Source organism: Amborella trichopoda, chromosome 2 (assembly GCF_054954075.1).
Source record: "Amborella trichopoda isolate Santa Cruz 75 chromosome 2, AtrichopodaSantaCruz75HAP2 v2.0, whole genome shotgun sequence".
In the NCBI taxonomy this organism is placed as follows: Eukaryota; Viridiplantae; Streptophyta; class Magnoliopsida; order Amborellales; family Amborellaceae; genus Amborella; species Amborella trichopoda.
The window spans coordinates 37,699,231-37,720,992 of record NC_142337.1 but is presented as its reverse complement, the minus strand read 5'-3'; the positions used below and the strand labels follow the sequence as shown (position 1 = coordinate 37,720,992).

At 35.8% G+C, this 21,762-nt stretch overlaps 1 protein-coding gene across 6 annotated transcripts in view; it reads right to left on the bottom strand.

The window, feature by feature from the left end:
* LOC18421476 (protein disulfide isomerase-like 5-4) overlaps nucleotides 1–20,856 on the bottom strand; it is a 49,512-nt gene extending 28,656 nt beyond the window's left edge. For 4 of the 6 annotated variants that reach the window (XR_016050557.1, XR_016050558.1, XM_006826461.4 and 1 more), the window contains exons 1-6: nucleotides 20,689–20,856; nucleotides 17,616–17,706; nucleotides 17,128–17,222; nucleotides 15,828–15,885; nucleotides 12,301–12,482; nucleotides 167–224 (exon numbers count right to left, since the gene is read on the bottom strand). Coding sequence is in view for 3 of the 6 variants with exons in the window: in XM_006826461.4 (XP_006826524.1) it covers nucleotides 167–224; nucleotides 12,301–12,482; nucleotides 15,828–15,885; nucleotides 17,128–17,222; nucleotides 17,616–17,706; nucleotides 20,689–20,729 (525 nt within the window). In the remaining 3 variants the exon portion in view is untranslated. The remainder of the gene's footprint in view (nucleotides 1–166; nucleotides 225–12,300; nucleotides 12,483–15,827; nucleotides 15,886–17,127; nucleotides 17,223–17,615; nucleotides 17,707–20,688) is intronic. The other 2 variants (XR_016050559.1, XM_020674076.2) reach the window with 1 other exon arrangement.
* Nucleotides 20,857–21,762: the final 906 nt, after the last annotated feature.

Genomic DNA, 21,762 nt, shown 5'->3' with positions numbered 1-21,762 from the left:
ACTTTACATAACATGTGCATGAACTGAACGTCTAGATAACTAAGATTTGCAGTGAATACAAAATAGAGCTGAACGTCTAGATAACTAAGATTTGTAGTGAATACAAAATAGAGCCACAACACATGAAGTCCAGCTTGACTGTTAAGAGTTAGAGAACCAAGATTACCAAACGATTACTCCAATAACACCAAGGAGCATAGAAGTTGACAAACAAAATCTCATGCCTGCAAAATGTTCACAACCACCAGAAAAGGGTAAATGCAATTAGAAGAATAATGAAAATGCTGTAAAAGTATCAAGATTAAGAAAAAACTAGTCAAAAGATGTGCAAAATATTAAGAATGCCGAATTTTTCCAAGCTAATTAAACAAAAAAGATACAAAAAAGGCAAAAATGAATTTCTTTCTTAATATGTTGACTGTAATAAACTTAAAGTGAGTATGGAATGTGCGAAAAGATGGGGGCAGGATGCCCACAGACGGGCTCCGCCCAAAAATATAGGCTACTCACAAATGGGTGCCCTATACAAAAACCATAGGTAGATCAAAAATACTTTATATGAATCGAACCATTAAGGAGGTCAATTCCAATCTGTGATAGGAAACCGAGCACTGCAAGCATGCCAGCTGTAGAATTTGGCTTTTAGGGGTTCTTGCTTTTACAGTGTTTGGGTACGCACATAGTAGGCAGAAATGAAACACATTACCTAAGATTTCTCCATAAATCGTGAAATCTATTACCCATCCCAATCGCTGAAAAATGTATTACAAGATTGATGGGTAATATAAACCCTATGGAACCGCTAGAAAATATAAAATAAACCATAAATTTGAGGTCTGTATAAAACAGTGACTCTCTTTCTAAAGTCTCTCTCATCTCTCTCCCCCTCTCTCTCTCTCTTCGCTCTCTCTGGACATGCAACCTTGTGTACTCCACACAGGTGCACCTATTCCCTTTTCTCTCTATAAACCCTAATATTCACTCCTCTTCCCTTTTCTTTCTCTAAACCCTAATATTCACTTATCTTCATTTTGTCATGGGGAACCTTACTCCATGTTTACACCAGATTCCTTGTATTTGGACTTGAACTATCGAATTAGCATGGCTTTGGAATCGCAACTGAGGGACGAAAAACAATTTTTGGGTTTAATGCCATCTCAGCCAGGGATATATTCAGTGTTTCCTCGATTTTATATATTTCTAGCTTAAAATATTAATAAGCTCTGTAATTTTGGGTGTCTATGATTTAATCATTAAATCATAATCTGAAGTATCTGTTGGTATAGTGTGTGATTTTTTTTTTTTGGGTGTAATTTATGCGGTGCTTACTCAATGATATGGTGTTTTGCTAAGTTTGATTGGGATTAGGATTTTTATTGGCTGATTTTTCTTTTCAGATGTAATTCTTGAGTAAAATGCAGTAATAGTAGGGTGGGAATTTTATTAGGTTATTACCGGTTTTCCTTGTTCTTATTTCTCTGTGCAAATTCAAATTTGCAGGGTAATTGTTGGGCAGTTACATATATCTAGTTTTTTTGAAATTTTTGTTAGGACGCATGGAATTTTTGTTGCAAATTACTTGTATTTTACTTTAATTTTTTTGTTTTTGGATGCACGAGTCTGCCTTCCTTTTGTAAGTGTTCTCTACAAATTTACAGGAAAGTATCAGTGCTTTCTTCACTGTATCATATATGTCTTCAAAACATTGTCGCTATATGAGTGTGAGCATTGTAATTTTTTTTCTATTTTGTTTTAATTGATATTTTATATTAAAAGAGGAAAAATATTGAGAACTATATAAAAAAGCTCACATTACTATAGGTAAAATTTGTGCAATACTTTCAAGCTAAAATAAGGGTAATGCATTTCCTATATTTCTTTCAGACATAGCTAAACAACAACAATGCATTTCCCAGGTTGTGCTTGGATGCCACCCAAACAGCAAAAACTCATTTCCAGGTAATGCATTACGCTAGTAATACACTACACGTAATGTATTTCACAGACAATATATTTCTGAGTACCCAAACGGCCCCTAAATGTAGAATCAAGGGGGGAGTTAAAAGTTTAGTGAAAGAAAAACCATCTGGGTTAAAGGGTAACTGCAATTGCGAGACACCATAAACTGATTCACATAAACAAACCAGTTACTTCCTAGTTGCTCGCTATTGCGAAAATAACCAGAGCTATGTGATGAGACATCTAAATTTGATGTTTAGGGTTTTCAAACTACAATAATATAATACTTTGGGTATCCAACTTCAACCATTCAAAGCTTTTTTATGTTCCTTTTGATAGTTCACAAATTCAAGCAGGCAAAGTACAGATGCTGAAAGTGCTACCTGATTGCCACAAAACATCTCTTACTACAAGCAGCTCATTATAATGCTATCAAGTTATTGTCAGCATAACTAAGTGGCAACTGAAAAGGCTTGCAACCTTGTATGTTGCTTGAAGTGTGGTAGGTGTAGTTTTTGCACTCAACAGGAAAGTTGGGAAAAGATAAAGAAGCCTGGGATGAAATTTTATTTTAAGACAAAATTAGTTGCTCTAGTTAGAAGTATGAATCCCTATATAACTTCATTCCTGCTATGAACTAAATGAGCAAATCAAACAAATTCACCTAGGCCCCATTTCCAGGTAATGCATTATGCCAGTAATACACTATGCTTGTAATGTATTTCACAAACAACATATTTCCAAGTACGCAAAAGTTCAATGGAAGAAAAACCATCTGGGTTAAAGGGGCACTGCAATTGTGGGACACCATAAACTGATTCATGTAAACAAACTAGTTACTTCCTAGTTGCTCGCTATTGTGAAATATTAGCAGAGCTATGTGGTGAGAGATCTAAATTTGATGTTTAGTGTTTTCAGACACAATAACATAATATTTTGGGAGTGTTTGATAACAGGAGCTTACTTCCCAAAACGTGGAAGTTACCTGTGACTGTACATGGTTTATGTTTGATAAAAAAAGGAAGTTAAATATGAGAACTTCATATCACTGTAGAAGTCTCCTCTTTACGTTTAAAAATACTTTCGTCCTTTTGGACGGAACTTAAAAATAGAAGTTTGTCCTGAAGTTTTTGTCCCGATAAACTCAAGCCTCTCCGCTTATATACGAAAGTGTATTGTAGAGAGAGAAAGTCCATTTTTAGTGAGAGAGAGAGACTCCCATCGTTTCTGCAATTTATGGAACAAATCTCATTCGAAATCCGCAATTTTTTTGAAGCTCCAAGCTTAGTTTTTTTCGCCATAGCCTTTGGTCCAATGGTTACAAGTCAATTCATGTCCTTTTGGTTATGAAATTTATACCTTAAAACTTTCACTTTGAGTGCAGTTGATAGTTTTCAGCAATATCAGTGAGATCAATGGGACGTGCAAGTAATTTTTTTGTGTATTTTCCTATTGGGTGACTGATGAGAAGATCCAAATTCTCCCTATTTGTTTCCTCTGCAAATTAGTGCCACAAAGAAGAACTTTAGGGCTGATTACTCAAAAGAAAAGAAAAGGGAAACTTTAGGTCCAGTGACCCTGAGAATCAAGAGCTTCAGTATGTTTAAAATCTTCCATTTGGTTGTTTGATCATGTGTTTCTTTCACAAACATGGGGTCTAGGTTGTGCATGACTCTGTACACAATTTCTAGGGCTTTGGGATCACTTGGGAATTGAGGAGCAGTGATTTTGATTGCTGTTAGTGCTTATGTAATGATTTTGTATTGTGCAAATCTCCTATATATCTTTAATTTTTGAAGTTTAGGTCTTATTCATTTTATTGGAAGAATCCAAAGGTTCATTTAGTTGTAGGATGTGTTAGATTTTAACTGAAATTATTCTTTACAAGCAATGATTAAAAGCCGTGACAGACTATATACTTTTTATTTGTCCATTCACACAAAACTTTGAAGCAATGAAAGTGAATTTCGACATCCTCAGTTTATGGTTTTTTACCTTTTCTGAATTCGTGCTGCTTTTTAAAGTTGTTGGAATCTAGCTATATGGTTTTCTGCACAGAGCATCCGTGGTTTCTTGTATGTGTATTACATTCTTTTGCAAACTATGTTTTATAGGGGATTAGATTTTATGAAATTGGCAGAGGTTGACTCAAAGAGAATAAATGGTATACTTCCATGACTGCAATATCCATGTGTATGAGTGATTAAGGTATTCTGAGCAACGGTTCATTGTAGTAGTAAGCCACTGGTGACATTTTGTGTCTATGTATTTTTTACCGATCTCATTGGGGCAATTAAGATCTTTATTATGGAATATAATGTCAAATGAAAGAGAATTATATCTTTCAAACAAAAAGCATGAAAGAGACATGTAGAGAGATTTTCCTTGATAACAACAATATCCTTTTCTTTGTCTGGCTAGATCCCTAATGTGGTATTGTGTATCCTTAGAAGCCATTTTTTCTCATATGTTAGAAGGTCATGACATAAACAAATATGCTACAGGGACAATCTAGTGTACTTTGATTCATATACTCAAATGTTTGGAGGAAGCAACACAGAGAAGAGCTGTATCACTGAAGAATTGCATGTCTACCATGATTAGGAGTTCAGACATTTACCACATGAATCAAAATCTTGTGATCTGATTCACTGTTGCACACTGATTAGCTCAAAGATAATACATCAATTAGCAGAAATATAGAATAATGCTAAAGCTATGGCAGTACTTCTATTTTCCATTCACAATATATTGCATTATCAAAAGTATAACTGCAGTAAAATATTTCACTAACAAATAACCAATTGGGATTTCCACTCTACATTTAGGGGAAACAATCATAGACTTGCATTTGGGACCTTCCATTAGGATCTGATTCGTGTTGGAAGTTTTGCCCATTGAAGCAAGTAGTTTCTTGTCACTCTACATCAAATACAAGGCAACACTGCTAATGGGATGGTGGGGCCCTTTTCATGAAAGAAGTTTGGAATCTTGGAAAATGTGTAGGAAAAGTGAATGATGTGAGCAAGCATGCACAGAAACTATTGGCTTTTCGAATAACAGTTGGCCTGTAAAAAACAGAAAACTGTCATTTTTCCTTTGTCAGTGGAACATAAAATCATTTGCCTTATATATTGACAGTGCATAATATTTATCTAGAATGCCTAAATTTTTACCTTTTCCTTTTAATAAATTTTCACCTTTTCCTTTTAATAATCATGACTTAAGAACTGAAGTTGGAGTTTCTAAAGATGAAATCTTGTTATTTGTTTTAATTTCACAAATTTCAATCTTAGATAAAAGTTATCATTGATGAAAAGGACAATAAAATCTTGATGCAAGTAATGGGGTTAGTTAGCCTTATGCTTTCTGTTGGGAGGTTTGAGCCCCATCTGCTTGTAGCAAAGGTAGGGCACTCTGGGGACACTGCTGCGTCTGCATGGGCTGATACCTTGGTATGTGGATAGATGGTCATATCATTTGCGTTTTAATTGTCCTAGGCTGCAAAAACATGGTCTCACAAATGAAGTTAGGATACCCCTATCTCCTTTTCTTTGATTTGGTGCGTTCAACCTATATGGATTCCCGTTTGGGCTTGTGTTAAAACTAATATGCAATTTCATTTCTAGGAATGTGACTCAAGCTAGTGACACTGGCTTGTGTTAAGGGATATGCAGTATTAATGGTGATCTTCCCCCAAGCTCTTCAATAGATTTCAATACCTGTGTTTGTCATCTGTATGTGCTCCTCCAAATTATCCATTCTAGTGTATCTTGCATGAGATGCTCATGAATGTTGCAAGATGATGACTTGGAGCTTGAATTGACAATATGGATTAAATGGATAGGTTCATAATGGATGCATTTGGGTTATTAATTCGACCCCCTTTATGTTATTAATGCATAGTTGTCCCCTCCACCAAGAGACATGTCGGTTGGATCTGTTAATAATGTTTCTTGCTAGTTTTGACAATCCAATTCTACTGCTCATTACCAGATAATAGTTGGTTGTGGATTGGCCTTTTCATTATTTGCCAGCTTAGTACTAGTAGATTCTACTTTGTGTGGCACTCTCAATACAAACTGGTTGATCCCACGTTCTCGTTTCCTTGTGATTTCTTACTCATTCGTATTCTGGTTTTCTCCCTCCCTAGTGCTTTGCATCTCTTTTCGACATCGATTGAATTACTACTAGCTGGGAAACACAAGACTTGTGGTGTAGCTTGATATAAGTGCTTGTAGCGCAGTAGAAGTATTGATGGACTTGTCTTTCAATTTTAAGTGAATAAATGTCATGGGTTTCTCTTCTTGGGGTTGTGGCTTTAAGTATGAGAAGGTGTTCGAACTGAATCCGTCCTTGTGGTTTTCGAGTGTTGCCCTATGTGAAATATATGATCTTGCTCAGTGTTTTAAAATGCGGCCACATCGCCGCATATGCGGCCGCATCATGCGGGATGCGCTTGCATCCGCATCCCGTTCAAGAGCATATGCGCTTTTGACAGATGCGGCCGCATATGCGTCGCATCAGGCCGCATTATGGCCGCATCCCGTATCATGGCCACATCAAACCGCATCACGCCCGCATCTGTTTCCCGGAAATTTTTATTCGATTTTGCCCCTCCAGCAAAATGGTCTTTTTTTTGTTCCAATGTTTAGGGAAACTGTTTGGGGGGTTACTATACCCCCTAATCGAAGATTTTCAGCCACTTTTGTGGCTTTTTTTGCATCAAATCGAAGGATCCAAATCTTCGATTTGGCTGTTGTTTGATACTTGGATATTCATTTGATGCCTTTTATTGTTGATTTGGGGATGTTAAGGTGAATTTGTGATAAGAAATTGGGGATTTCAGAGGCCGTGAAGATATCGAGCACTACTTCACAGAGTCGGTAACTTTTTATTCCTTCTTGTACAATAATACTGTTATACTTATTTTTGGGGCAATGTCTTCTTCCCAATCTTCTACTAACAAGGATCCAGCTAGGAAATATGCTAAACTAAAAATCCGAAAGATAGAAATTATGTGATATGCTTGCTCTGTGGAAATACTTATATGGGTGGTATGTTTCGACAAAAAGAGCATTTAGCCAGAATTTTTGGGAATGTAAGAGCATGCCCACAAGCTACAGATGATATAAAAAAGGAGATTAGAGAATATTTGGATAGATTGAAAAAAGATAACGAGAAAAAAAAAAAAAAAGAAAGGAATTACTTGATGATATGCAATTATTTGATGATGTTGATGATGATATGTCTGAAGTTGCTATGAGGCAAAAGGGTACTCATACTCCAACCTCAAGAGAGAAGGTTATAAATATTAGTGGTAGTGTTGAGAGAAGAACACCTCTCTCTAAGGGGCCAATGGATTCTTTTTTCACCCCTAGCCCCGAAATTGTGGTTCAGGAGAGAGAAAAAAACAAAACAAACCACAATTGACAATAAATATAAGAAAGAACAAAGGAAGTCGGTATGTAAGTGGAATTACAAAGTGTATTTACATGGCCGGCATTCCTTTTAATACTATAACTCTAGATAGTTTTGTATGTAAGGTCCAGGCAATTGGGCAATATAGCTCAAGATTTATTCCTCCTTCACTACATGAGGTTAAGGAGCCCTTGTTGAAGGATGTTGTATTTGATGTGAATAAAATTTTGATTTCTCAGAGAGAAGGATGGGAGAAATATGGGGCTACTATTATGTTTGATAGTTGGTCCGATGGAAAATCAAAGGCATTCATTAATTTTTTGGTTAACTGCCCAACGGGTACTTTTTTTGTTAAGTCTATTGATGCATCAGACAAGTCACATGATGGTATATACTTATCTGGCTTGATAAATGAGATTGTCGATTTTGTTGAGGAGCAAAATGTGGTACAAATTATCACTGACAATGGTGCTAACTATGCTGCAGCTGGGCATTTCTTGACTTAGAAAAAGAAGCATATGTTTTGGACACCTTGTGCAGCTCACTGTGTTAATCTTACGCTTAAAGAAATGGGTACAACATCTTTATTTAGTGCGGTGATTTCAAAAGCTATGTTTGTTGTTGGATTTATTTACAATCACACCATAGTCCTAAGCATGATGAGGTCTTTTACAAAGAAGAGAGAATTAGTGAGACCGGGTATCACTAGATTTGCCATGTCACTTCTCACTCTTCGAAGCCTAGCAAAAAAGTGCCTTGAGGACCATGTTTGCTTCAGAGCAATGGAGTCAAAGCAAATGGTCAAAGCATAAGGATGGGAGAAAGGCTGAAAATATTATTTTGAATACATCTTTTTGGAATCAAATAATTATTGCATTGGAGGTGGCTCGCCCTTTAGTGAGAGTGCTTCGACTGGTTGATGGTGATGCTAAGCCCGCCATGGGCTACATACATGAAGCAATGACTAGGACAAGAACTGAAATAAAAGATGTTTTAAAGGATGATGAAACTATGCGCAAGGCTATGCTTGAAATTATTGATAGGAGATGGGATACCCAGCTTCACATGCACCTCCATTCAACCGGTTATTTTCTAAACCCATCTCTTCACTACAAGCACCCATCCATTGAGTCAGATCGTGAAATAAATGGTGGGTTCTTAGATGTGCTGGAGAGGTTGGTGCCAGACAAAGATATCAAGGATGAGATCCAGAACCATGAGTTGATTAAGTTCAAGTTAGCCTTCGAAAACTTTGGGAGAGATATTGCCACTCGAAATAGGGACACTACAGATCCAGGTAAAGGCCAAATCTTACTTGTCTCTTACTTTATGTATAGTTCCATTGTTTATTTTATACCCTTAATTTTTAACTATATTGTAAATTATAAAATATTATATAGCTGCATGGTGGGCATTTTATGGAAGCGAGACACCAAATCTACAACGTCTCGCTATTCGAGTGTTGAATCTCACATGTAGCTCATCTGGTTGTGAGCGCAATTGGAGTGCATTTGAGCATGTAAGTCCTTTACTTCTTATTCCTTAATCCTTTTCTAATCTAAAATCTAATTTATCTGATTCAAATTTCTACCATAGCTCCATACAAAAAAAAGAAATAGGTTGGAGCAAAAAAAGTTGAATGATTTGGTTTATGTGCGGTATAACAAGCGGCTTAGGGAGAGGTATGAAAAACGCACAAAGCTCAACCCTATTCAATTATATGAAGCTGATGGTGATTCCATAAGTGAGCGGACCGTGGATCCAAGACAAGAGCGTGTGTTTGAGGGTGACGATCTTAGGTGGCTTGATGTTGAGCTAACAACAGGTGTTAATGAAGAAGATCGACCTAACACTAAAGCACATGGAGTAGAGGAGCTGCTGGTCTAGTCGCACTCGCACATTAGCTTCAGAGGTCAAGGAGGAAGCTGACTCAGAGGAGACCGGTGAAGAAGAATACATGGAGGCCGTCGAGGATGATATTGATGATGCACATGACGACTCTCAAGATGACTTGTCTGATTGATATTTAAAAAAATGAAGTTCAAATTTCAAAATTGACTATCAAAATGGACGATTGTATTAAGTTATTAACTATTAACTCTTCTTGAGCTTGACTTTTGGTTTGTATTTTGTAATATCACTATTTTGTGCTTATGGTTGTTGATGGTTGTTCTTATGGTTGTGCTTATGGTGCAAATTTGTGCTTATGGTTGTTGATTGTTGAATCCTTATGAAGCTGGTTTCAAGTTTCTAGTTTCAGGGGATAGTGGATAACTGGATACAGAATCTCCGACAGCTAATAATTTTGAAGTTAATCATTAAACAAAAATACCTACTATTACATATATCACCTTCATATTGTTTTTATATGCATTAACTTATTTTTTTAGATTTTTTCGAATTTTTTTACATTAATTGACCGCATCATCGCGATGCACCCGCATCCCGGCCGCATCGGCCCCCCACCGCATCAGGGCCGCATCCCGCATTTTAAAACACTAATCTTGCTTTATAAGTTCTTTGGGTTCCCTTGGTTTAACTGGACTGCAAACCGCATCCATAGCCACTGCATTGCAACCCTTTGGCTCTTGCTTCTTTTGAATTTGAAGAAATAAATACCACGTGCTCATTGTAGTTTATGAAAAGAACAAAGATATTAGTGTTAATAATTCGAGATAAAAAGAAAGTGGATTAGGTTTAAGAAGAAAGTCATCGACTACCTACTTATGAGATTTAAACACCTATTCCACTACATAATTGTAAAAAGACTCAACAAATCGTATACCCACAATAGTCAAGAAAATATATTGATTAGGAAACTAGTGATTTGGTACATAATATTGAATTGAGGTTGTGCTTGATATTGTCTAGAGAATGCTTCAATTTTGAGGTGCAATGAAGTTTATCATGCAACATCTGCTTCAATTGTTGTACAAATATATCTCTCTCTAGGACACTTCTCTCACTCATCTCTCTCTCTCTCAATCCAACGTATTTTACTTTCAATTGATATTTTATCCCAAAAAATAAAATTCTAAAAATTAATAAATAATAAATAATATCTAGGTCTCAATTTTAACATTTTACATTTTGCCTATTACTTCTACTGCTAATCCAATACAGATACCCAAAACTTCCTAGTCTTTCAACATGTTATCAAACACAAGCACTAACTTACTTAACATTTCAGGAGGTTATCAAATACAGAAACCCATAACTTCTTTAACATTCCAGCAGATTATCAAACATAAAACCTAGAACTTCTTACAGTAACTTCTTTCTTCCCAGCAAAGAGGAACTTCCAATTTACAGTTCATGAACTTGCTTCCAGTTATCAAACAGGCCCTTTGGGTATTCAACTTCAACCATTCAAAGTTTTTTTTTTATCTTTTTGATAGTTCACAAATTCAAGCATGTGAAGTACAGATGCTGAAAGTGTTGCCTGATTGCCACAAAGCATCTCTTACTAGAAGCAGCTCATTATAAAGCTATCAAGTTATTGGCAGCATAACTAAGAGGCAACTGAAAAGGCTTGCAATTTTGTATGTTGCTTGAAGTGTGGAAGGTGCAGACTTTCCACTCAACAGGAAAGATGGGAAAAGATAAAGAAGCCTGTGATGAAATTTTATTTTAAGACAAAATTAGTTGCTCTAGTTAGATGATTAGTATGAATCCATGTAGAAATTATTTCTTGTTATGAACTAAATGAGCAAAGCAAACAAATTCACCTAGGCCCCTAAGAGAATGTACTCACTAATCCCTGCACAGTTAGTACACTATAAAGTTAAAAGGGCATACTAGCATTTACTTAGTAATGGACTAGCCACTTTTCTTGATTATATAAAAAGAAATACAAGATGGCTGCCCCATGGGAAGGATGAAATGCCTGCAGGCCAAAGGGCTCAGGAGCTTCACTTCATGATCTAATCACACTTAGAACGTCAGAGAGTCGAAACAGCCAAAGCTATTAAAAAATTTGTTCTGTTCAAAAGACTACTTATCAAAAAATTTGTACCAGAAAAATGTTATGTTTTATCTCTCAGTAACTCTAAACTGTTTGATGAACCATAGAATGAGAAGCTACATTTCCATTAAGGATATACATATAAATAACCAACCATCAACTCACAAGTTACAACCATAGATTCTGGGATTGTGAGAAGCAGGATGCTCAATAAAAGAATTTATGGTCTGCACACCCTGAAATCTAGGGATCTTGATCCCAATATTTTGTGGGAGTCGATCCAGACTTAATCAGGATTGAATGATAAACTATAGAGGGCTGAGTTCCATCTGATTAAAATAAGGCATCGAAGGTATAGTATTTACTAGTATACTATACAGCACTACTATAATATATTGCTATACAATACAACAATGCTATATGCTATATACTATATTATCTATACTATACCTATGTGCTCCTATATTTAAACTTAATATATACAACCATATCATATATTCTATACTAATAGTATATATTACTATAAAATATCAAACTGCTATACTCATTACTATGCTACAATGCTAGGCCACATGGACCCCCATAACCAAGATTTCATCCCTAGTAGGGAGGATTGAGATTCCAAAGATTAAAAATCACGGAGCAGCGAGATACTCTTCCCTAGAGTGTAGGAACGAGATTAAGGAGGGAAACTACCCCTTGTTGGAAGATCCCACTAACTATGGTTAGAAATTACAAAACAAAAAGATAAATATAGGCTAATAGCTTCTTCTTTTTTCCCGTTTTAGTCATTGAGAAACATAGGTTTATGTGATAAAATCAAAACACTCTAGCACAATTTGTTAGAAAAAGAATCACAGATTACCATGTTGAAGAGTGTCCATTCAAAGCAAGACACATGATCTAAATAATAACAATTTGACATGCATGAGATTTAAGGGCTGTCTTCAACTTACTGATGTGAATATGCGTCAAAATTGTCTCCCCTCAAGACAACAGACCCCTCTCCATATTCTTCATCAACTTCATCCCCATGGTTCACCTTTGGGATTGGTCCTGGATGAAATTCAGCACCTGTCGGTCTCAAATTAGGGTCTATTGAAAATTTCTGCAGTGTCTTTGTTATATTCAACCTGTTCTGTGAATCAAAGGATGCATAGATCAGTTTAATTTGTATTATGAAACATAAATACAGTAGGCACGGAATAACCTTAATGCATGAACGGGATTCAAAAAATAAAAAGTAAGATAAATCAACCTATTCGACACTCAATAGTAATAGGCCAATAGCTCAAATACCATTCAAAACAACAAAACCAGACTGTGTCATTTGGACAATCACTAATCTGCTTACGGATTCAGTAATATTACAAGATAATAAAGATGATCTCTCTTTCTGGCTGCGTTAGAGCTACAAGATGATCCTCTAATTAGTCAGGAATGAAGAGTTTAATATGTATACATAACTTCAGGTTCATGAGATCCAGCATCCTGTGAACATATTCACTATCTGGATGCCCATATAAAATACCAACTTGGTGGTCTTAACACGCGGGCTGTACGACGCCGTGATTTCACTGCCATAATCTACAGTGGGACATCAATTTTGAGCGGAAAACATATATATCATTGATTCAGCCATTCCTTGAAACAGGTGCTTTACCTTCATTGGTGCCAAGCCTTCGTTTTATGGCATATATTGGCGCATCCAGTAAGGCCCTAACCTTCACAGTAGAAATATTAGGAAACCCTGATCAATTAACAATCCCATATCCTGCACATTAGAATTGTCTCCTCCGACCCAGGGCTTAGGCCTTTAAGTGGTTGGCTCATTCATACCAAATTCTCGTAGTAGAGTACGCAAACACCAAATTTCTCAGATTGCCCACATGCTCATCATGCACTAGGAGGCAATCCACAATCACCTCTTGATTGTCAAAAAGAAAAAAAGTACGGAGCCTATTGTTGAATTCCTTGTTATAGATAGGATAATTCTTAAATCAACGTATGGGCTTTTCGCATAAAGGTCATCACTTCCAGTCCCACCAAGAAGTCAAATTATTTAGAAACTTAGCAGTCAAAAGTATTATGAGGAATTTTTGGAAAGAAATTAATAACAACATTGTCAAAAGCATCATCATTATTAAACCAGTTCGGAAGGAATAAATCAATGATCCCAGTTTAGAGCATGTGGACAGTTGACTTCATTAGAGATTGAGAATGTTTTGTCAAATGAGCCTGTGCCAGAGACATAAATAAATTCCAGCATACTGCTGTAAGGGATAACAACACTTATTTTGGTGGTGATTCACTCATCGATTCTGTCCACCAAAGGTTGATTGCATTTTGCAGGACAATGACAGGAGCTATAGCATTCTTGATTCTCTTTGGAGTTTTGGATTCATAGTAAGCAAAAGCCTAACTATTGCAGGCACTCTTCAAGTGCAGGGAGACTCATTGATGTGATTAGATGGCACTATGCATCGCAATCTTTTGGCACCTTTTAAGAGTACTTGCAAAGAGCTTTAACATTTGTCAGACATTTTTTTCATCCTTTCACATTTTCTTTGTGAGGTCAGTAAGGCTGCTGGGAGCTGATTTGTTGGCATGCTAATGGGATGGTTGTCTTACCCTTTTTAGTTGGGGACTCCATCACTTTGTCCTGTTAGACAGGCAACCCAGCACCTCCAAGTCAGTTGATTTATATTCTCTGTTATCTACAGGGTGATATACTCTTCAATTATCTCATTAATGAAATTTCAGTTATCATTTGAAAAAGAAACAAGATGTCCATTCTCACAATTGTTAAACTACCGAGCCAGTCTTACTTTTTCCTCTCTCCCTGTCACCAATGTACACGTCTTAGTATGGCTTTGTAACTTGATGTTAAATTTCCAAAACGAACAAAAACAACAGCAAACAATGAGGATAGCTAGAGTAGGCATATGAGCTTGAGAAGGACCAACCTCACAGCCTAATGGACCACCACAACCATCAGAGATTGGTTCTCTTCATTCACACACCAACTCATGAACTGAAGCATTCTAAAGAAGACAATCACTTCAGAACTCGCAACCAAGCTGGTGGCCTCAATCGGGACCATAACTTTGGTATAAGGAAACTAGAAGTTTCAGTCACACACCTAGGAATATGTCAAGAAGTTTCTAATTTTAATTAAATTGCTCTAACATTTTCAAAGAGATGCAGATCAAAGACTGGGCATCAAGTCTTATGCAATGCTCATTTTTCAGAATTCTGATCTAAATTTCTAATTCAAAAAATGGCAGACACAATCCAGAAGTAGATTTTCAAATTAATAGAAGTTCCAGGTTGACATCGCCACAGCATCAGAGACCTTTATACGACCATAAGAAAATGGTGTTGTATTGATATCCATGCTTGTGCTTGTCACCCTGTAGTAGCCCGGTGGGTTAGTTTCTGATCCGGAAGGAATGTCGATTGTAGTAATTATTCGTTTGCTTAGTGGGTTGGTTGGGATCCAAAACTTAATTAGTTATAATTTAGTGGAACTACAGCAGGAGAAGAGCCATTTAGCTTTGATGGTTTAACCACCTGCATCATATATGAGAAGAGCATTTTATTATGTATGAATATCTATAGATGAGAGAGCATTTTCTTATATATAAATATCACATCTAGGCCAATCTAACAGCTTGTGATATTTCAATTTTCTTATGCATGACAAAAGTTGGAAGATTTTAATTCGGTGCTTAGTGAAAGTGAAGTTCTTTCCTTCCATATTCTTGCAGCGGATTTTCTCTTCATGGCTGCCAATAAAGAATACCACTACAAGAACATCATCAGGTGGCAATTTGTATAACCAAGTTGTTCTCTTTACGGATTATTTGTAAGCGATGATAAACGAAATTCTAAATCATCAATTCCATGCTCCATGTAATAGTTCAACATTGGTTGTTGAGCAATAGTTCAACATGTAAGTATGGACTATAAACTAACATAACTATCTAACGTATTTATAAGTCACATATCTATACATTTAGTGTGATTTTTATTTCAACGATTTACATTTCTAACAGTTCCCATTGTTGTATTTGAACTCCTTAAATTTTGTATCCAAGACCAGAATCTTACAATTGCCATCCGAATGGGGGAAACATCTTACTCAAAAAAACCAACAGTTTGTATCATACTGTCAAAAAAATTTATTTCATGAGAAGTGAGTTTCATTTCCAAATCTGTGAATTACTGATGTCAAAGATATCATTCATAGCTAAAAGAAGGACAAAATGGCAGTTTACATACCAAGTAGCTAAAGCCAGCATCCCATCATTATGAATCAAGAGATCTTAGTCAATGGTAAGGCTATGCAAAAATAACCTAGCATATTAGCAATTCTATGCCCTATGGCAACCAACATACATTCATCAATTAAGCATTTTTTATATATCTTTTATAAGTTTGAATACAATCTGTGGTAGGTTTGGTGAGGAGAGAATCTTACTGTTCCCAGCACATCACTCACATCAACAGAAGCAAACTCACAAGAAAGTGCAGGAAAACTGCAAAAGAAAAAATTACTAAGTTATGACCACATTAGATGAAAAGTCAACTACATGCTAACAGCTCTACAAAACAGAAGCAGGACATGCCAATATGATGACACTTATAAAAACTCAATAAAGAAAATCTGTATGCTCTCAGAGCAAACAAAACAAGTAACCTAATGAACATCCATAAGTTGATTTAGGTAAATAGGGCTTTTTTTTTTTTGAAACTAGAATTAGGTAAATAGGGTCTAAGTCCATACATTATTACTTTTTCATCATTTTCAATCATTAAGGGTGGATTAAGAAAAAAGCAGTCTCTTCAGGCCCCTGTATTAGTCATATAGCTATCACTTGAGAATGTTGTGAAATAGATGTGTCTTCTATGACAGAAGCTAGCAAGTAAAAAATGCACTGATCAGACGACTGTTTGATGGATACCAAAAATATTTAACAGATAACAATTTTGAAAAGAAATAGTCTTAGAATCCAATGAAAGTGGTTACCTTGACTTCCCTTGACCTTTATGCTCAAACTCAATGATTTACAGAAGACAGTCAAAAAAGTGAAAAGGGCCAAAAGTTGACATGGTGAACTCGAAAAACTTAAACAACTACTAAGTAGATATTTACAGGAGCTGGTGACAGTAGAAATAAGGATTGGGATGGTAACTCAGGAGTGAAAAGGAAGGTAAACTAAAATTCGCATTTTCAAGGTTAAAGACTTCTCTAACATTGAGTACAGATGTAAGTAAAATAAATTGCTGGGGTGCCAATTCAAAAGATATTCTACCGCAAGATCATCATTAAAACACATAAACATGAGTCACTAACCATATACATCGAGTTCCAAGCCTGACTTAAAGATCAAGCAAAAATGCAAAAGCATTCCAGTATAAGAAAAAGACGACTTGTCATTACCACCACCAAATAAAACCCACATCCAGAAAATTGAATCAACTGAACTCTTGAGATCATGTTCACTTATTCTCAATCACTTTCTAAAGCAATGGATGATATCTTCCGATATCCCAACAAATAGAGGCAAAACTACCAGACAAAAATATTATAGTGGCAAGATGCCTTTCTTTATCTTTGCTCTTTTTTATTTTAAATTGATGTTTCCAATAATACCCCAGAAAAATCATAATTATTCGTTTATTACTATTCATAATAATTTTTATAGTAACTGTTCCATAAATTTCCTTGGCCGACTATCACCCACCAGCAGACATTCGATAAACTGAAATATATCTACCTCAAATTGAATTCCATGCGCAAGAACTCGCCATCCATGCTCCTATCTACAATAACAGTAGTGGTGGTGCTGACAGCCAAGTAACTATTCAATTCCTGCAAAATGCGGCCATCATAATTTACTTGCATAAATCATCAAATCACATATTTCACACTCTCAATTAATTCATGGAAGGGCGATTCAGATTCCTGAAAACATTTATTTGGCAGACAAGCATGCAGAGAAGACAAAAAAATATGACATAAACAACAACAAACAGAAAAATTCGGATAAGCAAACCTAGTCCGGGGGAAATATAGAGAACACCCAAATGCCAAAGTAATTGAATGGATCCAAAGCCAACAAACCACTAAAAAAAAACTCTCAAAAACTGAGCTATCAAATGCAGATGAGATATACAAACATGAGGCCTACAACGACATACTGAGCAATAGAAAACAAAAGTCAAAACATATACTTTAGGAAAAGAAATGAAACTAAATCCATACCATCCCAAATAAGAGTATCATGGAGAATGCTGCTATGATGGATAAACCTGCACCTGACAGTGATGCCTCAGTCAGATCTCTGGGAATTTTCCTGCAGTTCCAGAGAAAAAAATCAATAATAGTTAAATGATGTAGCATAATACACTGGACTTTCAAGTTACTGTTTGTTGCATTATAATCTATAGCCTCATATTTGTTAGCTACATTTCATCACCTAGGTAAAGTTTGAAAATTTGCAAAGCAAATGGAGTCCAGGACATGATTCTAACATTCATGAGAGCTCAAACAAAAAACTGATCAAACTCTACAAACATTTTCCACATCAGGAGTTCAATACACAGTTCTTGTTAGAAGTCTCCATAATCCATAAAGTGCATCGATTCTATTCACTGAATGTGTCCATTCAGTTTGTAGTAACTTACCCAATATAATTCATCATCGTCAAAGCCCTTTCCCAAATAATTGGGGTCGGCTAACTTACCCAATATAATTGAAAGAACTATATTAATAAACCACTGAGGAATCACGAAATACTGAACTATCATTCTTTTATTCAAAATCCCCATACAATTAAATAGGATTATATATTAATCAAACTTCCAAAACATAGATATGGATACAAAGTCACAGATATGCATACTTATTTGAGCATATGATTTGAAATTTTCCAAAATCCCCAATAGAGACACAAATAACAAGTATCCTGACTGATACATAGATCATTTATGTCATCTTAAAATATACCTATTACACGCCCGTTTTGATGTACCTGTTATCACTGATAATTTATCACCATCATCATCATCATCAGAGCCTTTTTCCTAATTATTTGGGCTTGGCTATCATTGATAATTCATTATTTCAATAAAGTTAATCATGATAGTGAACTATCTGTTGTTTGGTAGTGTCCATCATAAAGTTATCTTAGATAAACTTATAGGTAGTTTTAACTATACGTTTATCTTTTCGAAAAGCTATTTTTACTTTATTCAAAGTAATTTTCTGATCACATATTTGTAGCCAATAATAGCTAAAAACAATTGGAAATCACCCAAAAAATTGAATAATTAAATAATGTTATACATAATACGACATACATAACAAACAGCTAACAAAATAATATTATCCAAAGTAAATTAATTTTAGAAAAGATGGTCTATTCCAAATAAAGTTATTTTTCATCTAAACAGGTATGTAAACATAAATAAGGATATCTAGCAGCTTTTATATTAACATAATATTCTATTTACAAGTATCCTATGTGTATACATTATAGGAATTAGTGGGGTATCATGTCGTCAACACTTGTACCAGGAGAATATAAAAGCATCTAGGTATCTAAGAATTGAAACACTAGAAGTACAAAGACCAAATAGATAGAGGCATTTCAAGTATTGCAAAAGTCAAGTTTGTCTTCCCCATTCAACAAAAGATGGCTTCCAGACTCATTGAACCAGTGTTTAAAACCTTGGCTCGGGCTCGACACTTGGCCTCTAACCAAGCTTGAGGCAAGTCTAAGTCGACTCACTGAGAAGTGTACATGCCGAAAAGGGCAAAATGCAAAATATTTTTTAAAAAAGTAAAATAACTAAAAAGCAATTGAAACTACAAAAGTATTAAAAGTCTACAAAAGATGGAAAAAAAAACCTTTATACAAGATGAAATTTGGGAAAAAAATGATTTATACCTGAAAACAATTCAAAAAAACCAAGAAAAAGCAAAAATAGGAATACACAGCATATAATAAGAAAAACTCACAAATCATCATCAAAAATTTATATGAACATATTTATAGTATAAATTTTATAGATTGATTTAATAAAAAGTACAAATTCTAAGATTTTTTTAGATTTCCGAGTTTATACCCACGAACTCGGCTGGGTAAAGCCCCAAGACTAAGTTAGCCGAGTCTGATGTCACTTGGCCGACTCTCCAAGCACTGATTGTAACCAGTGTTTCAAAAAGCGGACCGCCCAAAGCCTGGGCGGCCGCCGAGGCGGTCCAGAAGGCCTGTGCACATCGCCCAAGCCTAGGCGGCCAAATTAGGTGGGTATCCTTGGGCGCCCGCCTAGGCGGCCGCCTGAACCCGTCTAGGCCCGTCCAGGGGCAAAAATGCCGCTCATTGAGCCATTTTTGGGTCATTATTTTTTTAAATTCTGAAGGTGCAAAATTATGTGTTTTAGGTTTCAAATGAACCTAAAAAACCCATTAGAAGCTATTTTAGAGAGAGAAAAATCCAAAAAAAAAAAAATTTACTGGGCCGCCTAGGTTTTGGGCGCCTGCCTAGGCACTGGGCGGCCTGGACCCCCCCCCTCGACCGCCTAGGTGCCGCCTAGCGCTTTTTGAAACACTGATTGTAACAATGATTTGCCTTCGCATAAGTTCAAAATGTTTTGCAATCCTCATTCATAGAAAGTGTGCACATCAATTACTTCTGGCCTGATCGAGCTAGAAAGATCAAAAGTAGTACAACGGGTGAACTAAATTGTAGATGAATCTAATTTTTCTACAATAAAAAATGATAGCTTCCGTGATATCTTGAAAATCCACAAAAGGAAATTCAATGCATGTTTATTTGTTTCTCTGAAAGTAATCAAAACGTGAGGGACTACCAGGATTTGTTTCTATAAAAGCAATCTAAATGTGAGAGAGTACCAGCATTTGTCAACATTTAACATTGATCACTAAAACTAGCAGTACAAACCTACTATCATTCTGAAGATGGTCGACGTATCACACGTCCAAAATTCACAACCTTTCATGTTGGGTATTTCATTTCTAGGTTAATCACAGAGAAAATAAGGGAATGTTCAACTGTTTGATCATCCATCAAATGTATCCTATACCTTCATGGGGATCAATCAAACGAAAGTTCATATAGAAAGTCAGCATTAAGACTCACCTCTTGCTTCAAATACAAAACGCCATTAACAATTATACATCAATCGAGAGAAGCATAAGCCATGAAACCCAAAGAACAGGAAAACATAGAACCAAGCATTACTCTATCTAGAGAGATAAACAAAACGTGAAATCTAAACGAATCGACGACGTATGGGCGATGAAATGTGACCTGTAAAAGTCCACAGACTTGATCTTGCTAGTGGCGGTCATGATTTGATAACGAACACAAGCCTTTGCTTTTCGGAGAGAGAGAGAAATAGAGATGATCTTAGCTCTGCTCCCCTTCTAGATAGAGAGAGGATATCTGCTCTGCTCTGGATAGGCTGGCTTCAAAGGGAAATTCAGCGTGCCTCTCAGCATTAAAATAAGGGTGTGGTTTGTTCAAGGCTGACGCTCTAAACGATCAAAATAAGGCGGACCTTTAAATAGGGCCAAAAGATATTACTTATATCAGAAGTCTTTGTAATAGAAAATTTATTTTTATCTCTAATTATAAAATTTAAAAAGTATGAATACTTGAAAATCTTAAAAATTGATGTCCTAGATATCGCATTACAATATGCATTATTTTTAAAATTAAAATCTATTTTTTCTCATATTCAAACACCTTGAGGTCTAGATGATCCAATTAAGGGCTTTTCAGCATCTAAATAAACTCTTCTAGTGAGTTTTCTAGTGAGTTTTTTAGGTACATCATAATTTGATTGTTTAGAGCCTCAATCTTATATAAACCTCCTCCCTACAAATAAAGTACTTTTTTAGGGCACGATTAGGTAGTCGCTCGAGACCACTTTCTTCACGTTGTCTGGATCCAAAAGCACGACCAGACCTCTGCCATGCTCGAGTAGAGTAACTCCAAGAGCTCGAGTCGGACAGTGTCCGGCCAAGTCAAAATCTTTTTAAAATAATAAAAAATAAGAAAATATATTTAAAGCATAATTAAGGGAAAAATACACATGTATCAATATTTTAAGTGTTATTACCATTTTACCTAAAATTTTCACTTATTACATTCAAGATTTTGGATATTACATGCATACCCGTTCTCAATCCCCCGAAATTTTTTTTCAAAAGTGACCTATTTTTGGATCTTCAGAATCCAAAGTAAAGAAAAAAAAACAATTCGAAACTTCAAGGTCCGAAATTTCCCTATTTTCGGATCTTTAGGATCTGAAATAAATAAAAAAAATAAAGTAGACCTTCGAAGTTCGAAATTTCTCTATTTTTGGATCTTTAGGATCTG